Below are 26,594 nucleotides of genomic sequence, written 5' to 3'. Positions count from 1 at the left end.
TCAGCAGTTTTAAGGCAAAGGGAACCATTGTGCGACCAATTCGGTCTCAATTAGCATTACTGCTTTATAAAGATCTGAATGGACTGGCCCTGATTAAACTCAAGACTTCCTCCTGGAGCTTCCACCTGATGGATTTTTGCACTCGCATTCCACCAGCACTTAGGGGTTTTGCCACAATGCCTAAGTCATTAGGTGATTTTGGAAACAGTGCCTAGAATGAAGGCTTGGGAGGAAGTCAGTGACAGAAGGTTTGCCTTAAGCAACCGCCCAGCAGAGCAGCTTAGCAAAAGAGGGTCTTTAAAGTTCAAACAAAAATACTTGGAGGTATTTTATTAAGTGCAGGCTTTGCTGTATTTAACAACGAAAGCTGGGATTGTTGGTGGAAGTTTAACGGCTGATATTAAAACAGGAGTAATTTGGGGTCTGAATTCAGTAACTGTTGAGGGCACCCAGCCTCTTCTAAGATCAGGACCTTTGGCATTCCCATCTCGCGATAAAGACATCTACATAGTCATGACCTATCCTAGTGTTGACCCAGCTGCCTCACCTCTCAGTAAGAGTGTGTAACTCACATAAAGGGCAGTTCTACGCAGGAGTGCATAGACCTCCAAAGTTTGATTTCTAATTGGGTTGTAATGTTCATTACTTGCCAGAAGTTTAAAATTAATTTACATTGTGCAAGATAGGATAAAAATCATCTAAAGAAGGAGTACATTCTTCCTAAAAAGAAAACATATGAAATTAGTTATGGATTATTAAAATTAAAAATTCTTGACGTCTTAAGTGCTGCCTACAAAGACAGAGCTCTTTTTTCATTTAAAAATCTGAGGTATGTTAAAAATGAGCTTCACAATATTGTGTTTCTTCAGGCTTTCTATTCTAACACAATGGAATCAAACAGAATTTATGGAATAAAGACCATTTGTGGTTAGGCAGTGAATTCTAAAATTTCAGTGGACAGAGAGGGATTAACAACTCATCGGAATAAGATGTTCCTAAATGCAAGAGCATTCAAAGTGCTAGTTATAGGTTCATATATTACAGCATATGCAAGCCAAGAATGCAGCACAGCAGCTACCATGTCTACTGATTAGTACATCATAATCTAGACCCAAAATGTTGAAACTGGTCGCTGTTTTTATCTGCAAAGTGATGAACTCCCAAAGGCAGCCAATGGTGCACATTACAAACCCAAAATTAAAAAGATAAGTGTGAAAATACACACAAGAACACCAGGTATTAATTAGAGAACACAGAGTAAAATATTGGAAATTTATAAGAATAAAAGGATGACTGTAGCAGGGTGGCTACCCCACTCCTAAAATAGAAGGGGTTAAAAGCAGCCCTGGAGAGGGCTGTGGCTGGCTAATTGGGGAATCAGCCACAGCGGGACCACGCCCCAATCAGGCCCCAGCTGGCCTGTATAAAAAGGCTGTGAGCCAAAGGCCCAAGGAGTCTCTCTCCAGGCTGGGAAAGAGCAGGGCCTAGCTGCCTGCCTGACAGGGTATTGATGGTGGTGCAGTGCTGGGGAAGGAGCAGGCTGAGTGGGGGCACTCTAGGCTGGCAACTCCCCAGGCTGTAAGGCCCATAGAGGTATTGGGAGGCAGAGGAAGGCAACAGGTCCGAACCCCCTTGCCTATGATGAGTGGCTTTTACACTGCAGTCTGCTACAGGGAGCGGGGTGTTGCTGATTGGCAATAGCCCAGACCGAGGCAAGGTGGGGATAGTGGGTTCCCCAGGAAGGGGAGACCCAGAGGCAGAGTGTGGGGGTGCTGCCAGGGGGCAGAACCCCAGAGAAAGGGGCACCGGGATCTGTGAAGGACACGGGGGCCAGAGCTGTGGCAGCTCACCAGCCTGCAGAGGGCGCTCCACTCTGGAAAAGAGCTAATTCCCAATGACCAGCAGGAGGCGCCGCAGGGTGAGTCTGCTCCTTTACAATGACCTATGTAAACTAGACTCTAGTATTACAGTTCTGAGGCAGGCAAGAGTCTCACTACCTTCAATGGAAATTTTGCTTGTGTAATGATTACAGAATTCAGCCAGTAGCAGGTAAATAATCTATGTAACACTTGCACCATTCTTTTGGATTTTGGGAGGGAAGTTATAAAGGTGATTTAAAGTGACAAAAATAGATCTATCCCACATGGTATCAAACTGCCACATTGGCAATTCATGTGTACACACTATGGACTTCCTAAGAGGGCCAAAGAGAGAGGAGAGGCACCGATGAGGAGTAGGGAGTTTAGATTGAGTGGGAACAGGCAGCTTAATTAGTTAATGGACTATTGCAAAGGAAATCTGTTAAATTAACCAAGATACGGAGCTTCTAATAAAGATTCTGTTCAACCCAATACAGGGTGGCAAACTGAAAACACCACTGAACTATGGAAATAGAAGATTAGCAGCATAGTATATCAGTGTACAGGCTGCCTGCCCCAAGTACTGTACTGACTGAAGAATACAGAACAGGGGTAGGCAACCTGCAGCACACGTGCCGATTTTCAGTGGCACTCACACTGCCCAGGTCCTGGCCACCGGTCCGGGGGGGGAGGCTCTGCATTTTAATTTAATTTTAAATGAAGCTTCTTAAACATTTTAAAAACCTTAATTTACTTCACATACAACAATAGGTTAGTTATATATTATAGACTTATAGAAAGAGACCTTCTAAAAACGTTAAAATGTATTACTGGCATGTGAAACCTTAAATTAGAGTGACTAAATGAAGACTCGACACACCACTTCTGAAAGGTTGCCGATCCCTGATATAGAACTACTCATCTCATGGCCAAATTGGGTATGTAATGCATCTGATGAAGAGTGTTCATAGTTTCCAGACCCCATGAGCAGCTTCTTGAAGCCAGAGTTGCTGGACTGGAGTAAGAGAGGGAGAGTTTTATTAAAAAGACAGCAAATAGGCACACTGTGGAGTGGGACCAACTCCAAGCTGCTTGCCCCAATCCTCCAAGTGAGGATGCCAGTCTCACAGTGGGAGAGAGCTAAAACGGAATGGAAGGTCAAAGTCCTCATCTGGGACTCAGCTTCCAATAGAGGTAGAGGCAGCTGATTCTTCCTCACACGCCAAGGACTTGACTCCAGGATTTCAGAATACCGTGGTGAGATGCACAGGCCCCAGTGAATGAATGACCTATCATCAGAAATCTCAAAAGCTGGTTTTCTGGTGACCATAAAAACAGTTTGTGACTCACTTGCCAGGTGTGAAGGTGGCAGATCTCATGACACATTAAAAAAAAAAAATTCCAGTAAGTGCTTGGGGGGGGCAGGGGAGAGGAAAGAGAATTCTAGTCCTGTACACATGGTATCAATGATGGGTAAAGCACAAGAGAATGATCCTGGAAGCTACATTTACATTACTAGGAAGGCAGCTTTTGTCCAGGTCCTCTATTGTAGGCTTCTCTGAAATACTTCCAGTTCTGTGCAAAGGGCCAACGAGAGGGAGGAACGTTCAGAATCTGGGTGAGAAGATGGTGAAAAGAGGAGGCTAAAACTTAGTTATCACAAAAGGAACTCTTTACGGAGAGGGGAACCTGTACAAGAGGGATGGGATCCATTTAACAGACATGGAGCCAGACTGATGGAACAGAAAATTAACAAGGTTTTGGACGATTATTTAAACTATAAATTAAGGGAAAGCTGACAGGTGCAAAAAGCATTGAAGCTGGACAAAGACACCTGCTAGGGATGCCCTAATACAATGGTACCATGGAGAGAACAGAACTGCTGGCTGAACAGGAGTCTCTCAGGTACTAAGGTGATGAAAGCCGTATAAGTACCTAGAGAAGAGTACAGGTTTAGATCAGAGGTAAATTCTAGAAAAGTAACAGAGTAATCATATTAAGGAGCCCAAATAAAAATGGGCATAAAGACAAAATAAAAATGATCAATTTCTATACACCAATGTAAGAAGCTACTAGGTAAACTAGAATGACTGGTAATGACTTTGGCCTACCTGAAATAGGCATACTACAACCCTTGGTTACAAGCTATAATGAAAGGATGGATTTGGTCGTGGAAGTGGGTAGTTACACAATACCTAAAAGATTTCATAAAATTTACTGAGAATATTTTAGAAGAGGGTGACCATGCAATAGATACTGTATAGAACAGGGGTGGGCAAACTACGGCCCAGATCTGGCCCGCGGGATTGCCACCCAGATGGTGCTGTGGGCCCCACACCTCTCCTGGAAGCAGCCGGCACCACGTCCCTGCAGCCCCTGGGAGAGGGGGAGGCAGAGGGCTACATGCACTGCCCTCGCCTGTGGGTACCTCCCCCAAAGTTCCCATTGGTCACAGTTCCCTGTTCCTGGCCAATGGGAGCTTTGGGGGAGGTACCCGCAGGCGAGGGCAGCGCGCAGAACCCTCTGCCTCCTCTTTCTGGAGCCTGCACCCCGAACCCCTCCTGAACCTGAGCCCCCCTGCTGCACCCTGAACCCCTCCTTCACCCCAACGCCCTGCCCTGAGCCCCCAACTGCACCCCTCCTGCACCTCAACCCCCGGCCCTGAGCCCTCTCCCACATTCTGCACCCCCTCCTGAACCCCAACCCCCTGAGCCCTCTCGTACACCCTGCACCCCTCCTCTGCCCCAACCCCTTGCCCTGAGCCCCTTCCTGCACACTGTATCCCCCCCACAGCCTGCACTCCCTCCTGCACTCCAACCCCCTGCCCCAGCCCTACACTCATGGCCCTGCATGCAATTTCCCCACCCAGATGTGGCCCTTGGGCCAAAAAGTTTGCCCACCCCTGGTATCGATGCAAATCCCAACTAATAAGAATATACATATGGCAACTAAATTACACTATCAGCCTACTGATCAGGAAAAGGACATTCTCAGTACATGATGTTGAAGGAGATGAAAGAAACAATTAAGTATTAAAACAGTAATAAATGGCTAACATATAAAATTATCTATGTCAAAATGCAACAAAGGTTTGGAGGAACACATGAACTGGCTGTGTGTCTTAAGAAATATATCAATGCATTTCCACCACCAAATCTGCTCACATTAATGCCTTTCATGCAGCTTCCACATTATCTGAAGATACTGCCGATTCACTCAGGATGATGGAACAAGACCTAATTTTGGTGCGTCACATATTAAGAGAGAAAGTAACTAAACTCAGTTCCCACCCCTTAAAAAAAAAAGAAAGGGGGGCGGAGAAAGGGGGGGGGGGAGTTCTCTGATGAGAAACACAATTAACCTTATTGCCCTTACAGCACAGGAGTTTTGAAGGGGACTATTAAAAAGAAAAGGGGCAGAGAGTACCGCATAGGATACTAATGCTGTTCCGGTGAAGGCTCTCAAGACACACTATACTGATGAAGGCCATATATAACTAGATAGATGGGTACCTAGGTAGAAAAGGCCAGAACATAATGAAATGAGGTTTTCCTTGTAATGGCCATAATGATATATTTGATACTTTAAACCTGCATTTGAGCAGAAATAGGACCCTTACCAACAGTAACCCCTTGTGTGAAAAATAAGAGCTCTCACTAAAATCTGCGGATCTAGGTTGATCAGTGAAATGCACAGTACGCAATTTACTGCTAACTGCCTGAGCAGAGTAGCAAGAGAATAAAGAGTTCTGTTTTAATTAGACTCTTTGGAATAAATAAGAGGCTATCTAATTTTCTTCATTACTCTGTCCATCCTGGAGTAGGAAAGGCTTGGAATAATTTCCCCCATCCACCAAGCATCTTGGGATAAGGACTAGAAAACATACTTGTGAACAGCCAGAACAAATTCTTATAACACCAAAATCCATAGTATCTCCAAAGCCTGCCTTACAAGTCTCAAGATAACAGCAATCCAGCACCAGTTCTATGGCAATGATCCATGGTGCTGAACGCATTTAGGTCAGAGCTCAAAGCGAGTGGGAACTCCCACAAACTGAGCTCTGGCATTTCTCTCCAGCTGGATCTGAAGCTTTCTCACTTGTGAATTAAAAAAAAAAAAAAAAGTAAAGTTCTACTGTTTCATTTTAACCAGAAAGAAATTATGCAAAGAATGAAACACAATTAAAGGAAACAGTTTGAGGGAAGAGGAAGAAGCATGTCGTTTCAGAGTCTTATCAGATCTGTCCTCTAGTACACTAGCAATGTTCTACCACATCCCCAACCCCCACTGTGCTCTGCTCCTCATCTCAGACCGGCGCTGGAGCATTACACGACTTACCCATTTCAGCACCTAGCACTTTACATTTTCAAAGGGCTATACAGACATTACATACAATTTAATATTATTTCACTCATCACGGAATTAAGGGTACATGGGGTCTATACCCAGTTATTCCAGAGGTTCACTTCTTGCAAGAGATCTGGCAGCATGTAGATCCTGCAATTTGTTCCATGGAAGACAACTAAGCATTTTTTCTATATTTGTCACATGGTAGAGAAGGCAGCCAGGCCACTGTTCTGGACAAGGAGGAGTCAGACCAGTGTTAAGTTAGTCACCACTGCTCTACTAGTGAACAAGGAAGTATAGAAAACCTGCCAGACTCATTCCCATACATTAGGCAGTGACCCCCAAACCCCATTCTGTCCCCATCCTCTCTGAATGGTCTAACATCAATATGGTCTATTGATACTGCATCTGACAAGGGGTGGCTGCTCAACCACCATTATATAGCATCAAATTAAGGGTTCATCCATACTGAGGCTACAACCAGATTCCCATGGCCACAGGCAGCTGATCTAGCAAGCTGGTGTAACTAGCAGCAGCAGGACATCCTGAGAGTCCTGGCCTATCCAAATTTAAAAAATATATATTTTAAGTCTAGGATTTGAGCAAGATCTAGTTATTGTAACAAAGGCTCTTTGTGTCTGGAATGCAGTGAGATTGATTACCTACCCCTGGACGCCCACAATAAGGAAGGAAGCAATTTTGGATAACCGGATGAGCATAGTATGCAATGCTATTTCGTCCCCAGACAAATCCAAATAAAAAAAAAAGTCACCAGCATTAAATATATATTTTGTCCCTTCACAAGGAACTTAAAATCAAGAAAAATACCAAACAAACAAACAAAAAACTCAAAACAAAAACACAAGCAACAAAGATACTTAAATTATTAAAAACAGGCAAATAACCTATTACACAGCTGACCAGCCTCCCTACATGCAAGGGCTCCCCCAATAAATGTAATCGGCAGATGATGTACAGAGCTCAGCATATCTTGCCGCTTATTATTCATGGGAAGCAGACAGGGCTGCCAGATGACTTAAAGAGAAGTGGTCTGCATACCACTCTCCTACAAGGGTAAGGATTTAAACAGTGTTTGGAACAAGAAAAAATGTAGCCATTTTCTTGATGACACAAGAATTAATCTCTATTATTTATTGCAGGCTCCTATTGGGGGGAAGGGCTGGGTGGTACTTCAAGCATCTCCTTTTGATCTCTATCCTATACACTGAACATTGGGGTGTTCTTTTGTTTGACGGAACAGACCCTAGTATGGAGAGGAGTAGAAAAATGAACTTGCTTGAAGCTTTATATTCCAAACCATCTTTTAGAAGCTCCTTTTCTGACATGCAGCATGTTTTCCCAGTGACTTGTCTCCTCCAAACCACATAAGGCCAAAAACTCAAATACAATCCACATACGAAATGGTAACGAAAGCTTTGGGATGAACCTGATTGAAATTAGAGGGGAGTCCTAAAGGAAGATAAGATAAGGGATGAAGTACGGGAGCTAACAAAATCCTGGGTAAGGGAGTTTATACATCTGAATTTAAGGAACAGAGATCATGATTAGAAATTTCTGACTGGATACCAGCTCCCCAGAAAATGCAAACGAAGATTCGGAAATTTATACAGAAGTTACTGATTATTCTGCAGAGAACATAAAGAGAATTAATCTCATCTGAGACTGCGGTACTATACCTCAAGCGTTAAGGACAAATTGTGTCCTTAGATATGTACATGGAACACTCAGTGACAGCAACATGAATTCCCCCTGAACATCCAAGGGCAAGTTCAAACTAACTGCTCGTTCACAATTGCTATACAATAGCAGCTAGCGAGATCAGAAACTCACATTGTACTCTTTTTGGCATGATGGGCTTTTATTGCAAAATAACATGAGATTTGTAACTGGACTAATTTCTGCTTTCAGTGCTGATAGTGGGCCAGGCCATTTCAATGTGATCAAGACTTCTAACTTGGTGACTTTGTATTAGGAAGTTATTCATTTGCACGTTCCAGATTTAAAAAACATGGAAGCATGTAAAGAAGTTTTAGTGAATAAAGCCTCTACTGCATTTTGCAAAGGGCATTTCAAAGAGAAAACTGAAAAGACATCTTTAAATTAGTTTAAACAAAGGTAACCTAATGATTCCTACTGGTTTTTTCCTTATCTGTAAACAGGTGTGCAAATTAATAGAACAATGCAGGCACAAGACTGCTGTATTTATTGCCCATAACCAAAGAAATTCAAGCAAGAAAAAAGGCTTATGTTATTACTCATAGCTTCTATTGTCAACAGTCTGGCTATATTAACCCTTCATTGCCCCCTTTTCTTGGGAAGTCCTCTTTAATATGGTTTCCGAACTCAGGAAAGTTTTCACTGATCCTTTACAAAGCCCAGAACAATCTGCCATTCATCTCAAAGACAATACGGATACTAAAAATGATACTGCTATTTACTAGGTTCTTTCTCCAGTGAAAAATAATTTCATTCTTAGCTCACTATACAGCCCTGTATTTCACAGAAAGTTCTATTTTCAAGGGGAAGCTTCACCAGAGTTAGATCAGTGTGAACTTATATTTTTAATTCTGGCTCTGGTGAAAGGGTTAAAAAAGAACTCCCATACATGTATTAACAAATGCATGCATCAAACTTCAGGAATGCACAATGTGCAGACAAGCCTCCTGGTGGCCACCCATTAGGCAGCCTAGACCAAACGCTGAGAAAGAATCTCTTTCTTGTACAGCACAATTAATAAAGAGAGGACACTGATGAGGGAAGGGGGCGATTGGAAGACTAAAGGAAACATGAAGAATGGCATTTGGAATTGGATCCAAACAAATACTTTCTGGGAAGGAAAAATGTAAAGAAAATGGAAGTGCAGCAAAAACAGTACAGTGGAAATCTTGACAACTCCCCATGCACTATTTTAAGCACAAAATTTTCTTGTAAAAAACCAAGGCAACAAAATAACCTTTTGATCCAACAAGCTGGCAACCAAGGAAGCCTTTTAGAGAAGTCATACCTGAACACGATGGTTAACATTGTTTTAACCAAGAAACAGATCAATATTTAATTTAACCACAGACCGGCTCTACTTTGGTAATTACATAACATTTTGACTTATTCATGCCAGGTGCATGAAGTCACAGTGCCCTGTCAGAACATACAGTGCTCCAGTCCTCAAAGCAACCATGGTTGGGTGTGGTGGTGTACTTTGCACTCTTATTTCTGAAAGGAGAAACTCTACATTAAGGTGTGGAAAAGCAATCCTGCTCAAGGCACAAAGCCTTTAAGAAATGCTAGAAAGACAGGTTTAAGCTCAGAGTTCATCAGTTTAACTCATTGCCGACAAGCAACATACTCTTCAGGCAGGAAGTTGTTCTATGGAACTCCTGACGCAATACAAACCAAAGCAGTTACAGTGAAGTTTAATACAAACCCTCTAGAGTCCACGTTGACAAATTCTTTAACAGGCCCTGTGGTTACAGGGAAGCTGGTTTCACTCTGAGTCACTCCTGTTCAAACAGTTTACTGGAAATGGAGGGGAGGGGGAATTTTCAGAGAAGTCATGTGATGGCCAGACAAACCACAACCAGTAAAGGTTCAGTGGAGTCAAAAACAGGTCCCAGCAACGGCTGATGCTCAGTGTACAGATGGCACTCAATCATTTACAATGAGTCCTGTTTTATCTCAGGGTTTATATGGTATTAACCCTTTTTCAAGTTTGTATTCTTTAAAGGAAGCCAGAACATAATTTGGAAAGTAAACAAACAGCAAGTAACCGATAGTAACACAGGCAACTAGCAAATATTTTTTTACAGGGAAACTTGGCTCCCACAGCAGTGCACAGAAGCAAAGCCCAAGCACTCAAAGTGTAAATCATTAGTCCTTAAAGAATAAGCCACTTAAATATGAATCCAAAACACAGAAAGTCACTAACACTCAGATGTACAAAGAAGATTTAGTTAGTTATCAGGGCCCCTTTAGTTACATTCTCCTCTTAGTAGAGAGCAGCATGATACAGCAAGGGCCCACGCATTCGGTACTTTCATAGAGTTGTATTAAGTTGAATTAAGCTTTGTTTTCACCACAAACTTCATCAGCTTTTAAGCTGTTCAGTATGATACAGAAAGAGATTTAGACATCAGAAAATACTCTACAATCAGTAACTATCATACTGGCAGAAACAGAGACAAAAAGCTTATATAGGAAACTGCACAGTTACATTTGCACTGTGTTATTGCCCATGCGCTGCTCCAGCACTGAGTAGTAGATTCAACTTCCCCTAATTGAGAGGTTGGTTTGAAAGGTTTCACCAATGATATTCCTCATATTTAGAGTGGGGAGCTCTGATAGAAAATTTCAGGACACTGGCACTTAACTGGACAGAACCAAAGTGACAGCCATTGGAAAAATCACTATTAAAATTCTATAAAAAATAAAATTCATAATATATAGAGGAAATATTTCCCATATCACAGGCCAAGTTAGTTTAGTGTAGTGATACAGCCAACCGTGCTTTGCATTTACTGTAGTGTTCGTGAAAAAGCAATCCTGACTAGGCAAGGCAGAATTACAGTACTGCCAGCAGGACAACCAAGCAGAATGAAAGGTGATATATGAAGCAATAGAAGATGTGAAGCTCTCTTTAGTTAACTTACAGTAACTGTAACTGACTAACAAAAAAAGAAGAAGTGGTGTTCCATTAAGATATGGGGCTTTTTCTAAATATATTAATGGAAAAATACAAAAACAGAAAGTTACACATCAGCCAGCTCATGGTTTCTCTCAAAAAGTGACTCCAGAAGCCAGGTCACTTGGATTGACAGTTTATGAAAGAAAACCTGCTCAGATACGTTCTTTAACTTTAGGGAGACAATATTCTTCCCCTATGCAAATTTTAACAGAATGATTGGTCTAACCCATCATACTGTATAACCCATTTTAAATCATTTTATTTCTCTTTAGTCCTTTTAAAAAATCCACAGAGAACATTTTTCTCTTCTGTCAATCACACAGACTGGATATTACTTGATAGAATGCCACAAGTATCCTCATCTGTTTTGCAAAAACGATAGTATTTCTCAGAAATAATATTGACAAATTTTCTTAATTAAAAAAACATACAAAACATGCAAAATGCTAAGCAGTTTGGCTCTGCTTTGTAGGCAGCTATAACAGCTCATTAGAACTAAAGGAGGAAGCTATTTTGAAATACTAACACACCTATTTTCACACCTCCCAAATGAATGGGGAGGAGAGAGGCCTTTATATTGAAAGGATTCCTTTCACTGTTAAATGGCGTCAAACATTTGTAGTTTTCCACTGGCATCAGATTGCCAAATTCTCTATACTATTGGGCACTGAGGATCAGAATCTGATAGTGAGGCAAGCTGATTTAGGTAACAGAAACTTTGCTATTCACAATTATAAGGAAACTTTAAACTGCACACACAGTAGTGATTATGCAGTGCAAACAGCGACAAAGCTTCACTTTTGCGAACGATGCCAGGATTTGCTCAAGGCCATAGGAAGAGACATTCATGCGTGCCTCTCACAGACATCTAGCAAAAACACAACAGAAAGCCAAAAGCACAAAGGAAGTCATATTAGCGTGTGGAAAATACCGTCCAATCTTAAATACTGAACTATTTGTTTTGTAACGGTACTACAATTTAATCAGATTGTCATAGCCTCACGCTGGAGTCTCTTATAGGAATCAAACTGCAAGTAAAGTTTTAAGAAATTTCATCTGGTCATCCATCCTCAAAACAATGTGCTTCAATCCAAACTCAATTGCTGAGAAAATGAAATCAAAGTGCTGATAAATACAATGTTATTTTTTCCTTAACAAACGACACCATTTCATTTGTTCACCAATCACACCATCATTGTAGTTAAGGGTATTTTTGGTCTATCTTGACAAGATTCCTCACTAGCAAAGGTTTTATATCCAAGAATCCTACCATGCATTTTAGAAACCAATCTTGGCTGCACCTAGAACTTTAAAAATCTCACGTAACTTACTGGGAGAGTCACTGTAAATAAGTATGGATAATAGTTCAATTCTGAGTCATGTATTTGATTGGTTTTGTGGTTTGCTGGGATTTTTTAAAATATGTATATGGATCAAGGATTGGTTTGTAAAATAAATATCTGGCAATGGAGCAAAAGTCAAAGTAGGTGAATTTTTGGTCGTATGCCTTTAAAAAGATGGATCTCTTAATTTACTATTATTATTTATCTAGTGCCAATGTGTTAGGCATTTTCCTGAATAGGTATTAAGATGAGCTTCTTGTCCTGAAGTGCTGGCAAGCTAGACAGCATTAAATACTATGATTAACATTATTAGACTAGAATGAATGTTTGCAGACAAGTCCAAGGAAACCTAAGGCTGTTTTTGGAAGAATATTTTCAGAGATTCTTGGGTTTATCCAAATGCTCTCTCTCTTTGGATTATTTTTTCCTGCATGTAGTAACTTCTCAAAAGAGAGGGTAAGAAACATTTATACTTCTTAAAAGTCAAGACTCAGTAGTTTCTTTGCTACAGTGAAGGGCTGGTCAAAGAGAAAACAATGTAAACTCTTTTGCTGTGCATAGTAGATAGATTTTTATATGAAGGAATCAAGCTGATGCTATCGTGACCCACTTCCACCTAGTGGTTTAGTAGACAAACAGGAATAAAAAGGAAGCAGAATACAGAGTAGGAATTCAGCAGCAAGACATTTCTGAAAATTCCGCCCGCCCTTTCCCCCCAGAATTGTACATTTAGAAACTAAATAATTTCTGAACCAAGGCGCACACAGACCTGAACAGAAAGCTATTAACAGTCATGTACTCGATTAAGATCTAATATGGGGCAACCAAGTTGTATTATATCTATCAATAAAATTGAATTGAAAAAAGGCTAAGAATAAAAAGATTCAAAGCAGCTTGGTTGCTTTTCAACATCAGAAAGAATACGTTTCCTCAGGTTGTTAAATTGGCCAAGACATTGGCAGCACAAACAGCTAGTGGCAAGGCAGGTGAGTATTATCCAGTGAAAATAAGTTGGCTGGAGATTATCTCCTCGTTAAGAGAGTTTTAAGAAACAGTTTGGCAGTTCAGCTATTTAATAATCACAGTTAGTTTAATGACTCCTACATCATTTATTAGTGGGCCTCATCTTCCCTCTAATACTTCTTTTGCCATATTTGTAGAACTTTTTTGTATTTGTAAAAGTTATTGTTTGCCTTAATTTTTTTGTCTACATTAACATATTCCTGCCTTAATGGACTATAAATAATTGTTTGGTTTTCTCTACATCTCTGTATCCAGTGCAGGTTCTTTTCTAACCTATGAGCAGCCCCTCACAAAGTCACATTGGCTGCTTTCTTGCATGTTTGTTTCAGTGGAACTGTTGTCTGCTGCATCTTAATCTTGCTGTGTTTTGTGATAATTAAACGCATTCTAATATTTGGCAGTGTTCTTACTTGTGCAGCCTCTGCGTGTTCAAGCATCTCCTCAAATTCCTGATACTCTTCATCATCAGGTTCAGCACCAGAGAGTCGGGCTGCTCTGGCCATGAAATAAGGAGGCAGCTCTCCAATAGCTGTGCCAGCACCCTGGGAAGAGAATAATTATTTTAATTTTATTTTTCTTGATTAGAGCTCTTTAAAAAAAGCTCAACTGATGTTCACAATTTTCCTTGGAAAGTTTAAAAAAAATACTCATAAGAAGACCTCCTGAGGTCCCTTCCAACCCCGATATTCTATGATTCTATAAGAGTCACAAATACATATAAGGTTTATCCCACCAGAACTGCAGGGGTCACTTGTTTCCAATGGAGGCTAATTATTGTTACCAGCTACACAAAGTTCTCCCAGCTTCAAATGTTATCCAAGTTACCCTAAGAAACTATATTTTCTCCCTCTCTTAGTTTAGCCACATGCATTTTCCCCCCAACCAAACTATAAGTATGTAGAGTTGTAATACAGTTGAATTGTCTGTCCTGAGACTTGGCACACTTGTTTATTGGAAAACATTGCCTCAAGTTCTACTACAGTTTGAGCAAATGAAAATATGTTGAGCAGGCTGTAACTTATCTAGTATTTTATCTGTCCACAAAATGGGGTCAAGAAAGCCAAGAGAAATAAGAATCAGAGTAGGGTTGCCTTTTCACTGCAGGAAAATGATTGGTTTTCTTGGGACATCAAATGACTCATTTCAGCCTTGTGGGTAGATACAGCTTTAGTTTTTGTTGTTGTTTTTTTTTTTTAAATCAGTATTAGACATACGGATAAACAGAGGTTAATGAAACAGGAACTTGGATTAAATGCAAATGGTTTAAATATAGGATACGTAATAGCACAATAGGTGGGCGCTTTGTTGGAAAAGTGCTAACCCTTAGCCACACGCAGATGTTCCTTCTTACTAAGAACCATTAGCAAATGACAAATGCTTTTATATTCCTTTAAAGCAGCATAAAGCCCTTCAGTTTCCTTTGTTCATATTCTGTATGCAGCTGTATGTAAGGGAGAATCCCAGCTGCTTTGTATATTCTAAATCAACAGGTTGATTTTAAACACTATAAAAATACATCAGTTGTACTATTACCCAAACTCCCTGTTTGTGTACTGTATAAATACACCCCCCTGATATGTTTGTCTTCCTATTGTCCCCATGTGTAACAAATCTGCATGAATACACCACCACCAAAACATCATTAGCCTGTCTATTTCTGATACATGGAAAGTTAAGCTTGGAAACAGTTATAGCTATTTTTCAGAAAAAATAATTTGGGATTATGTTCTCAAGGTGATGCAAGAACAGAAGTAATGTTTGCTTCACAACAATGTGCCAATTTGCTTGGCTTCATTTTATTCATGAAGGGAAAGGTTCCCATGTGTGTACTAGAAGTGAACTTTCCTTAAATTGGTTAAATCACAAGGTCTTTGTTACAAAACATCTCGAAAGTACAACGAGATCATATGATTCCATGTCTACTCAAGACAGATTGCCTTAATATGTAAAAAAGGAAGCATTTAAGTGATCCAAACCAACAACTATATACTATCTTTTGCAAACATGGCTGTTTACTCTTACTGTTAAAATTTCCATCTGATATTTGCTTAGAGTTTCCCTACATCAACAAGGAATTAGAAAGGCAAGTGCTAATCAACATTCTTTTGCACAAATGCATACAGTTAAAATGGGAAACTACTCATCTAGAAAGCTTCTTTTAAACTTTATCTTGGTCAAGACACAGACTGCCTGTTCTGCCAATCCGGAGAGATTATACATTTTTACCTTTTCAGATAATTTCTAATAAAAACACAGAAGAGTTGCAACACATTTAGGGTGCTATTCAATTCATAGCTTCTGTGGGGTGGAAGGCTCTGAAAACTGGCCTACCCCCAGCAGGCTGAAAGCCCTTTAAAAACACCTTCTGCAAGCCAGGACTGTTGAGGCCCATTTTATACTGACTGTCACCTTTTGATCAAGGAGAAAGGGCCAGGATCCACTTTGGAGCCACTCCACATGGTTACACACTAATTGTCTAACAGCAATTAGTGTTTAGTAATGTTGCTTCACTCCCTCACTGGGCACCAGGATGCTGTCAGCAACACTTCCAGTCCCTGCTCACCCAATGAGCCAGGGAACCGGAGAATTAGACAATGCAAAAGGCTCCCTCTAATACCCCTTTGTGTCTGAATTTTAAACAGCTGTATTGACCGTTTCAGATTGTAGAGATTACTAGAAATTGATAGTTCATAACTTTAGTTTTCATGAGTTAGTTTCCCATAATCAGACACTAATAAAAAATTCAACCTACTGTTCTTGGTTTCAGTTTGCAAGGAGAAAAATTAATATTGCTATTTATTTGTCACATTTGGAGTTACTAAAACTGTTGGTCCATTTACTTCCTTTTCAGGAATTTAGTATTGTGTTCCACATAAAAGGATTTTGGATTTAACAGTGATAGGACCAAGAATTCTTCAGTGGTTTCTATAAAAGCAAACTTGGAGTAAAGACAAAAGAAAAACAATGGTAGCAGCAGCGCAGCTGCCAATTTGATTTGACCTACAGGAAGTTAACAAGAAATGTTTAGGTTTCAGAGTAGCAGCCGTGTTAGTCTGTATTCGCAAAAAGAAAAGGAGGACTTGTGGCACCTTAGAGACTAACAAATTTATTTGAGCATAAGCTTTCATGAGCTGCAGCTCACTTCATTGGATGTATCCAATGAAGTGAGCTGTAGCTCATGAAAGCTTATGCTCAAATAAATTTGCTAGTCCCTAAGGTGCCACAAGTACGCCTTTTCTTCTTAAGAAATGTTTAGGTACTCATGAAAGAGTCCAAGAAAGCATAACAATATAGTAGACACCAATGGCAAATTGAAGATGCGCCCATGGGGAAATCTACCACAGCCAAAGTTCAATAAAAGGTAGCTGACAATATATTTGGAGGAGGGTAGGAAGAAAGAGGAGATTTCACAAAACATTTTGGCTTGCTCAGATAGTCTTGTAATTCCCCTGGTCTGAACCAGCAAGCAGCACAAAGAAAGGCCTTAGAAGGTACCTCTTGTTCTCTCTCTCCTCTCAAGATAGGGTACAATCAGTTGCAAGGCATGCAACTGTGTGTTCATTTCGGTCTAAGCTACTTAATTTTCAGTTTAGGTCAGTAATTTTATACATTAACAAAGATGTGCAGCAAGCACATTCATCCTGAGCTACATTTTCCTTGCAACCCTAGAACTTAATTTTAAATGATATTCTTATTGCTCCAACTTCATGAAGACTATGATGTGGAGCAGTAGGAAAAAAGAAAGAATGAAAGAGATCCCGAACTTACTGTCTTATAGACGTTTGTTTGTGGGAGATTTTCAGTTAACTCTACTTATTTTTCAAATATGGAAATATTTATGCAATTTTGCTCTCTAGTTAGCAAAAGGAAACATTAAAAACGTATATTGTGTTTGTTTTTGAGAGGGCTGGGGGTTTGCACTTCTATCCTTGAAGATTTTTTTTTTGTAAGTATTTGTATACTGTACTTATAAACCTGTAATATATATGATCTACATTTAACTTCTGTGTTGGAGATAGGGTCACTGACAAGTTTTAAAACTGTAATAACCAAAATATAAAGTCTATTATGGGTTATTTTCAAACCTTTAAGGCTTCCAGAAACAAGTTAGAAAAGATATACTATAATGATCCCATTCCATCCCCAACATCTGAATTGGAGAACCAAGTATTTAATAATTAAACCAATGGTCAGAACAGGAAGTCATCAGTGGTAACCTTTTGGCATAAAAGCAGTTCAAATCAGATATGTTTGTGTAAGTTTCAGTTCAAAATAGTTTACATTTTATGGGAAAAAGACATCTTAGCTGACCAATATTCTTCAATAAACAAATTTTAAAAAGCCAAAGAAGTGAACACTAAACTAAAATTAGAGTGCATTTCCAAGGACAAGCACCCACATCCACCTCACTAAATACCTGCCCAAAGAGTGTGCTTCAGTGTTTAGCAGATAACTTTTTTTTTTCCTTTTTTTGCTTTATAAGTGAATGTTTTCATCAGGAAAACATGGATTTTTAATTTCAACGCGTAGCATGTGAACAGGCTACATGCAACGCAACAGAAAACTGATGCAGCCCCAAGATCAGGGCATCTGCTACAACATTAGGACCTGATCCTTTCAACACATATGAATAACTTCATTCGCTTGAATATGCCCATGGACTTCGAAGGGAGTATTCATGAGAGTGAAGTCCCTCACTGCTTGCAGGATTCAGTCCTTAATCTGCAAGTGCAGCTGGGGCAAAGAATCTCCTTTCAAAAACTTGTTTTTTGCACTTAGTTGCTCATAAATGTCATGCATTTTCTGCTAAAGTGCCTAGAAAAAACAGTTACGCTTTGGAAACAGAGGTGATTTTTATAGGACTCTATAGAAGAAATTCCTATAACAAAGTAGAAGATTTCTGTTCCCCAACCTTACTCCAATCCTGGAGCTGATAAAAATTGACCCAACCATTTTCAACTGCTTCTGTTTAATACATTTTGAAGATGTTCAGATCTAATACAGACATCTAAAGTGAATCAGCAAATCATGCCTCCAACATGAAGAGTTATATGTTACTGCTGTCAGCAAAAGCCAGCATTGCTTTGTTTATTTTAGGTAAAATTGTGTAAGTTAAACCTTACCCACATGCAGGCCTCTAGCCTGACTTTTGAGATTATGGTCCATAAAGAGATGGATCCTTCAATCCCCTCCTCATCAGGACAGATAATTTGATCAGGGTACGGTGGTTCAGGAAAATTAACTGAGTTACATTCATACGCAGCAAGTGTAACTGATGCTATGTGTGGACCCTGAAAAATATATCAGACAAGAACTTTTCAATACATTTTGTGTGCATTAAACAAGAGTTAGCTTTACCTTAAATAATATGGCTAATAGGAAACCTATCAGGACACAAAATGCATCCAGGAAATGTACTTCCACACTTGACATTAGATATAGTCTATAATGTTATATACAATGGTCTCAGCCTTCCGATGCATGTAAGTAAATAAACATCCAACTCCAAACATAAGAAAATCTAAAGTGCTCCTGTTTCAGTTTTAAGGGACTATGAAGTTAAAATACGTTTCCTTGCCTGTATTAGTAGTAACATTGTAGACTTAAAACTTGAAGAACTTTAAAAAAAATCAAAGTATACTTTTAACCAATGGTTTTTCCCCATATTATTCCACAAGCAATTAATAAAGAAGCTGAATAGTCTTTCAGTTTCTCATGCATTGGCACAGACCAGCAATGTTTGAGATGCAAATACTGCAAAGGAATCTTTACATCCTAACAACAACAAAATGCAATTATTTCAAATATTTTTAAAAAAGATCCCATAAAAGTATTTCTATTGATTTCAGTTTTGCAAAAACAGGTTTTACAAAACCTAGGTTTTGAGCCTAGTTGGACCTGACAGTATTTTGAAGTGTTCCTCCCCTTCTCTTCACTCTTTTCTTAAAACATCAGTTAGTATGTCAGCAATCTCTTGTGCAAATCACAGTCTTTCTGCTTCAGTCTCCAATGTATAAGGTGCTCAGAAAATTGTTTGTAAAGCGCTTTAAAGCTCAACTTTTGTGCAAGTGCCATTATTAATGGAATTAAGTTGACTCACGGACTCTGCCTTCTATTAAAGGTTACCAACGCATTTTATTGAGGCCAGATCTCAGGTACAGATGGCTTCAGATGTGTACAAGAACCAAAATGCAATACAGTTAAATAATGGAACAAACTGCCATTGTAGGACTATAAAATAGTAAAATTACTATAAATCTGTGCAAATAGTTCAGATTTATCCTTATGCTGGACATCAAGAGTTTCAAACACAAAGAATCGGCTTAAAAATCACCTTCCAACATCTGTGTTTCAGCAACATGCTCAAACTGTATAAACTGTTTAGAAATTTTTATTAAAACAGATTTTTTGCAAACTTAATTTCACCCACAGTCTTAGCCTTAGCAGAATAAATTAATAATCAATTGTGTTTACATACACAGCAAGTATTGCTTAGTCTTTAGCTTCTGCTATTAATTACATGGTGGGTTTTTGTCATCATTTTGGGAGATATTCTGTCAACAATTTTCCTCTGTGTTTTTTTCTTAAGTGACTTTCAGTCTATTAGATCAGCAGGGAATCACAGTACAAAAAGCAAATCGAAATTATATTTATTATACAGCGAATAAATCTGTGAATGTAATGATAATGGGAAGAGAGGGCACTTGATGCACGACACCTATTGCTTGGACAGCTCTATTTCCCTTTATACGATATTTTAAAAAATTATTTTAATACAGAGACCAGGGACTATTTGGGAGAGTTTATGGGCTTGTTGCAGGAAATACTGGGTGAAATTTTATGGGCTGTGTTAGGCCCACAGAAGTCAGAGTAGAAAATCACTCTGTCCTTAAAAATCTATGAGAATGAACAACTTACTGAGTTCTTATCTAGGCATTGGGAGGTGGTTTTTCATTGGGTTCACTCTTGTCAATGTTAGCAGTTTCTCTGAACCGACTGAACAACAGAATTACAAAATTTAGTATATGTAGCAAGTTATTTTAGGTACACAAAATAGTGGAAAAGTCCTACTGAGAAAATACCCAGTCTATTTTAATTTTCACGTGGTAACTTTGGCTATCAGTTATAGGCTATTCAATTCTAGACCACTGAAACAAGTAAGAAAATTTCCACTTTGCTGTCAAGCCAATTCTTTTACCTGTACCTCTCTCCTTGTTCATTTGTTGGGAGACTGATCTAATGCTCAATAGGCACTAACTTGAACTATTTTCTGTAATTATTTAAATAAAGTTATAGTTCTGATCTCATGGTAAATTAGGAGCAATTCCGTCAAAGGAACTGCACTGAAGTAAAGACAATATGAGAGCAGATTCAGACCTGTTAAATACCAAATAATTGTTCTGATTCTGTAGGGCAAAGACACTGCAGACGGGTGAAAAATTACTAATTATCTGTACTGCAGTACTGTCTAGAGGCTGGATCCTGTATGTATCCATAGTAAGAGGCAGTTCCTGCCCCCAAGAGTTTACAATCTAAACAGACAAGACAGACAAAGGGCACGACAAAGAAAGTATCCCCTTTTTATACATGGAGAACCAACACCAGAAAAGATTAAGTGACTTGTCCAAGGTCAAACAGCAAGTCAGTTGCAGAGCTGGGAACTGAAACCAGATCCTAAGATCATCCCTTCCTTGACAGGCCCTAAAATTTCAAGGAATCTTGATTTTTTCTCCTCCTATACCCAGATAGCTTCATGCATTAAAAGATCTTTTAAGGCCTTGTGCCTCAAGCTGTAAACTATTCAAATCTGCAACATAATTCTCCTCAGCTGAAAATTTGCATGGAGGAAAACCCCAAAGTCAAGTGCCATTGCTCATGGTCTCTTGAGGGTAAGGGCAAGTTCATTGCCAAGGTTGTCAGAGACATGGGGTGTGAATCAAGAAGTACGATTTTCAGTTCCACAAAATTTGGAAGACATACCACAGTATAATGTAACTGTGGCCAGCTGTGATGAAAGACTGCAAGTGCAGAACCGGTTAGTTTCAATCTTATAGCAGCATAAGAAAAACAGTACAGTTGCCAGCACAGTAATGCCCTCTGCTTTACTTCAATAAGTGAAATTACCACTATCTTGAAGGCCAAGATTTTGAAATGAAGGCTTGCGGACAATTTACGATAGGTCCCTGCCTGGAGAAGCTTACATTTTAACTTTGAGCACAGCAAGTGAAGACAAAGAAAATGTAATAGGGGGGTCTGCTAAGGATAATTGTTATAAAAGGAAACCACACACACACACATAACCCCTATTCACTGTTTAACAACTTGCCATCTCTTGAATGCCTTAATTGTCTCAAATATGCATCTTCCTATTAACCCAGCTCTAACTGTTTCAACAACTGAAGTCTGCAAAAGGAAAAATCCTAAAGCAAGAAGCAGTCAATGGAAAAATACATTTCAGAATAGAGCTGAAAACATCCCTCCAGCCACCTGACGACTAAATCAATTTAGCACAACTCTTCTACTGAAATGCAAACAATTCTAGAATGGAAAAAAGTTGAAATTATGGATCCCACAGAAACCACATTTTAACTGGAATAAGAAATAAAATGTAAAAGATTCATTTAGAATGATTATCAAGTGTGGAGTACTCAAATTCAGAACTAGCCATGTAAGAGAGGCAAAACAATCCTGTGCTCCTTACTTAAAGCAGCTGAGCTCTGCTGCTTTAAGTAAAGTCAACTGGACAACATATCATGGTTTGGCAGACTGCATGTGATATTTCGGATATGTGTTTTTGTTCCAGTTCAGACCTGCAAAGCCCACATACAGTATCTAGTCTCAAGAACCGAGCCTCCATTATGAATGTACACTGCCTTGGTCCACAAGTCCGTAATTTCCCCTTGAATCTCAAAAGACTGGGGTTGGTCTAACTCAGTGGTGGGCAATCTGCGGCCCGGGAGGAAAATCCACTCAACTAGAAGTGTGGTCCTGACAGGGCAAGAGCTGTTGTAAGGTCATATGATAAATGTTGCAACAAAGACAGGTGCCATTTTATTTTATATCTAGCAATAATGATAGTCAAACTATGTGGGTGGGGTGATTTTCAAAGACACAAATGGGCGTTGGTACCCAATTCTCATTGGCTTTCAATGCAATTAGAATGCCCAGCCCCTCCAGGTCCTTTGAAAATACCTGCCTATTTTCTTCAAGTGTTTTCTTTTTGCTCTTTGAGTCTAAATATTAATCCTCAGTCACAGTTTTTGACCTTTATCTCACCCATGTACCCATGTTTGCTTACCAAATTTTCTTTTTTTTTAAAAAGGCATTAATGGCTTTTCCAAAGTTTGAGTTAATTTTTATGGTGGGTCAATTTACTGTAACCTATTAAGAAATACCTGCTGCTGAAGTCTAACTTTAGATCCATCTTTAAATGGACATACATTTTAAAATCACTCCAATCCCCGTTACGCTAAATAAACGGCAGCAAAACTGGTAGGCTTAGTAGAGGTATTGTTTGTCAAAGAAGCCAGAAGAATCATTAAAATGTCAAGTTAAGTAATATCTAATCACCATTTTCTTCTTTTTAATTGCAGGGGCAAGCACTGACAGGGGAAAAAAACACTGGAGTCAGTAATCTTCTGCTGATTTGGGGAGAAACATTTGCTCTCCACACTCTTACAATGACCAATAGGTCTAGCCTGTGGTTAGACTGGAATGTGATTTGTTAGAAATATTTGTGCAATTTATAAATCAAATGAGACAAGGGGTGGTCACCAGTAAGGACTTGATGCAAATCTATTTTTGGCAAAAGTAATTTAGGGGAATCACTAACTAAAAAGCCCTGATTTGTTATAAAAGGGAGCTTTATTTGAACCTATGGATACATTTGGAGCCCTAGATTTATTTTTCGTTCAATGCTTTGATCAATCACCAAAGTTAGAATCTACCCCAGATTGTTATTCTGGGGTAGGAAGTTATTCTAGAAGGCAGCATTTAAAGTCTCCAGAAAGCACAGATTTCCAAACAGGTACAAAACATATTTAAGTAGAAGCAATTAGTACAGATTTTTCACTACCTCCTCACTCAAAGAAAAAAAAGAAAGGCGGGGGGGGGGGGGATAAAAATTAAGGATATGTATTTCAAGATAAAAAAGTCAAATCACATCCTCAAAAATGTCAGCATGTAAACTATATTAGAAAGTCTTTAAGGTAAGGGGAAGTAAGTATCAAAAGAAATATCTATGGTATTTCTATGTTACTTATTACTTTGGTATCTATGCAATGAACAAAATTATGGAGCATCAAACCATATATCAAATGTGGTTCTCAGCTCTCCCTTTACAGATCATTCATATTGTTGAAATGATGCTAGCCCCACAAGTACATCTAGATCTAATTTTAACATTTTATATTTAGGAAGATATAATTTTAGACTAGCTCTAATTTAAAAACATTTTATGACAAGGAAAAATGATACAACTCCACAGAGATGGGGGATTATCTTGCACATATTCTGGTGGGCTATAAACTTGTTTTCTTCCTTGCATATGGAATTTTTAGTACTTGGTACAAGACTCCCCCCTTACACTAAAAGGGGAAAATGTGTCATTCTATATTTGATTTAAGATAAATAAGAAAAACAAGAGCTAGTTTCTCATGGGAAACAGCCTGCTAGCTTTGCCACAGCCTGCGACTCATCTCATACTTATCTACTAAGTCATTACACCTCTCAGGAAAACAAGACTAAGTTACAGCACCTTTTATCTTCAGGACTGGCGGGCAGCTGAACACACAGAAAACTGTTCATTTCAGATGTGACTAAAAGGGAAAATTGGCATGGAGATAGTTGGCTAATAAGCCAAAGCATTTTCACCCCAACTGCAACAGCTTGGAATCAGAGAGGTTGCTAGTCCATATTCATCTAAGTACAGACTATGAGCATGTGTAGATTTCTGACTCTGGGAAGTTGTTTTTCCTCCCTCTTCTGAAATCAACCCAGTCTGTCCACATATCACGAGGGTCCAAGAAGGCTGAATGATTTCACATATTATCTGAGTTGCAATGAAAGCTGTAAAGCAGGAGTTAAGAACAAAGAAGTTCTCAGCTTGGAGTTTCTTTAGCTTTCCAAATCACTTGGGCTAGCTTTAATGTACTAATTTTGTATTCCCATATTTGCACTAATTTTACATCAGGAACCTATACATTTAATTTAGCTCTTTTCTATTCCCACCTCAGTTAAGTCTTTCCTCTCAGAGCATGGCTAATGGAAATCCCAGATGATGAACAAGCAGCTCCAAATACAACCGAACAAGAGTCACCAGGGGATGATGCATGTGGTGCCGTTAAACGTGCAGCATAGCCATGGTGTTACTTCCAGGAGAAACTCGGGCTTTGGCATGATATTAAAACAAAATACAGCTATTTTACAAGAATACTTATGGTAAATGAAAGATGCCACCCAGAACACCCCCCTCCCCTCCTCAGTAGCAGTTACAAGCAGATTTCTGGTTGCCTATGGGCAGAACTGGAATGCGAGGCAAAGTAGGAAGTGTGAGGGTTTATACGCTGCTCCTGTCCTCCCTCAACACCCATCTGTCCTGAGGTCTGCATTCTCCCACTTTCCTCCTTTAACCAATGATATATTTTTATGATCAGTGAAGAGCACATTATAATATCAATTCAAACTGACATGGTGGTAAAGCCTACTCTTGGCCTTTCCAGCTGTATCTTGGTTTGCTGGGTTATGTTGTGCCTTATCTCTGCTCTGTTCTTGTGAGCAAAGAGCAACATGAAACATACAAAATTCAGATCTGCATATGGGAACAGAACAGAGGAAATAACAGGATGTGTGCATGACTGGGAAAACACAATACACAAGGGTATTGTAGGGTCTCCCAGCAAAGCAGCTTGAATTGCAGGCACAATGCAGAAGAGAACTGAGTAAATAAAAACAAAACTTGTTTTCATAAAAGAGTTTGAAATATTCAGCTTGTAAATCTTTGAAAGATCAAAATATCATGCCAAGCATCTACTCTACTCCCTTGATGGATATAACTCCAAGTCACCGCTGCTGGCTAACACGTTCAATATTGTTTAAGTGTCACCACTACACTAACATCTTATAGACATTTAAAGACTAAGTGCCAGGAAGCCGTCCCCTAGCGTACTATTCACCTCATGCAAGAGGTTTATTATAATGATTCAGGCTTCAGAGAAGATGTCTAGATTCTGATGTCTGACCACTTTAAATACCATTGGGAAGACATACACAACACTTCTGTGATCTCAGAATTCAGTTCCCTGCTCTGTATATATTTACGATTGATATGGACAGATAAACATTAGCATGGTTTGTCCCACAGGACTCGCATTTTATGATAGGCACCCTTAAAAATAAATAAGATTTCACATGGAGAGAAGACTTAAGAAAATTAACACAAGAAATTTACCCAACTAAATTGGTAGCTCTGCACAGTTTAATCCACTATGACTCTTGCAATGCATAGTTGCGTATTTAGTCTAAATACTTCCAGCATCAAGCAGAATAGAGCTCATGTGAGAATTAAAGAGGTGTTCCCATCAAACAGTGATAGACAAAATTAATTTTCTAAGCTCCATGTTGATCCATGTGTTCCAGGATGTTTCAGTTCACTGTAAATAGCTTAGGACAGCTAAAGGAAGTTGGCATGAAGGAAACAAATGAGACAGAAACAGAGTCATGAACAATCCTCATACAAACAGGCTCCATTTCAACATATTTTTGAATCATGTTCTGTGTTCAACACATTTTTCTTTCAACTACCTTTCCTGGTCAACAACAGTAATCTGATCCCAGCTATTGGACAGGACAGAATTGACACTTGTGTAGTTTGTCCTAGGCTTGTAAGCCGACATGCAAACTGAAGAATGAGACACTTTCTTCAAGTAGAAGAATTGCATGCAGGGGGGAAAGAGAAAACATTTCCCATCTTGCTAAAGAAGCAAGTTCTTTGTTTGTTTCTCACATTTTTCTACACACATGGAACCCATCAATCTTCCAATTACTAACATTAATTTTGAAGGATCCACATGAGAAGGGTAAGACTCCTTGCAAAGTAGTGGAGAATCAGTAAAAGGCAGAGTCTTCCAGCCAATAATTTAACAGCAACATTTTATACATGAACAACAAAATGGAGGCTGCCATTCTGGCAGCTTTTAAAAATGGTTCTTACAATCAAAAGCTGGAAAGGCAGGTGAGTGCATGGGGTTTGCAAAATTACCCAAATGGTAACTTTGTTCCAATCCCAGCACAGGGTGGAAATGAAAACAAGTTTGCTGATTCTCA

The 26,594-nt window shown here is 39.2% G+C and overlaps 1 protein-coding gene across 9 annotated transcripts in view; it reads right to left on the bottom strand.

Annotated features, from left to right (window-relative positions):
- VMP1 (vacuole membrane protein 1) overlaps positions 1-26,594 on the bottom strand; it is an 89,452-nt gene that overhangs the window by 34,181 nt on the left and 28,677 nt on the right. For all 9 annotated transcript variants that reach the window (XM_084650586.1, XM_084650585.1, XM_084650584.1 and 6 more), the window contains 2 exons: positions 18,395-18,562; positions 13,682-13,813 (listed from right to left, as the gene is read on the bottom strand). In XM_084650586.1, coding sequence (XP_084506712.1) covers positions 13,682-13,813; positions 18,395-18,562 — 300 coding nt within the window. The remainder of the gene's footprint in view (positions 1-13,681; positions 13,814-18,394; positions 18,563-26,594) is intronic.

This window comes from Lepidochelys olivacea, assembly GCF_965140295.1.
Source record: "Lepidochelys olivacea isolate rLepOli2 genome assembly, chromosome: 17".
Classification (NCBI taxonomy): domain Eukaryota; kingdom Metazoa; phylum Chordata; order Testudines; family Cheloniidae; genus Lepidochelys; species Lepidochelys olivacea.
Note: the sequence above shows the minus strand (reverse complement) of the source record. Positions and strands in the feature narration are given on the sequence as shown.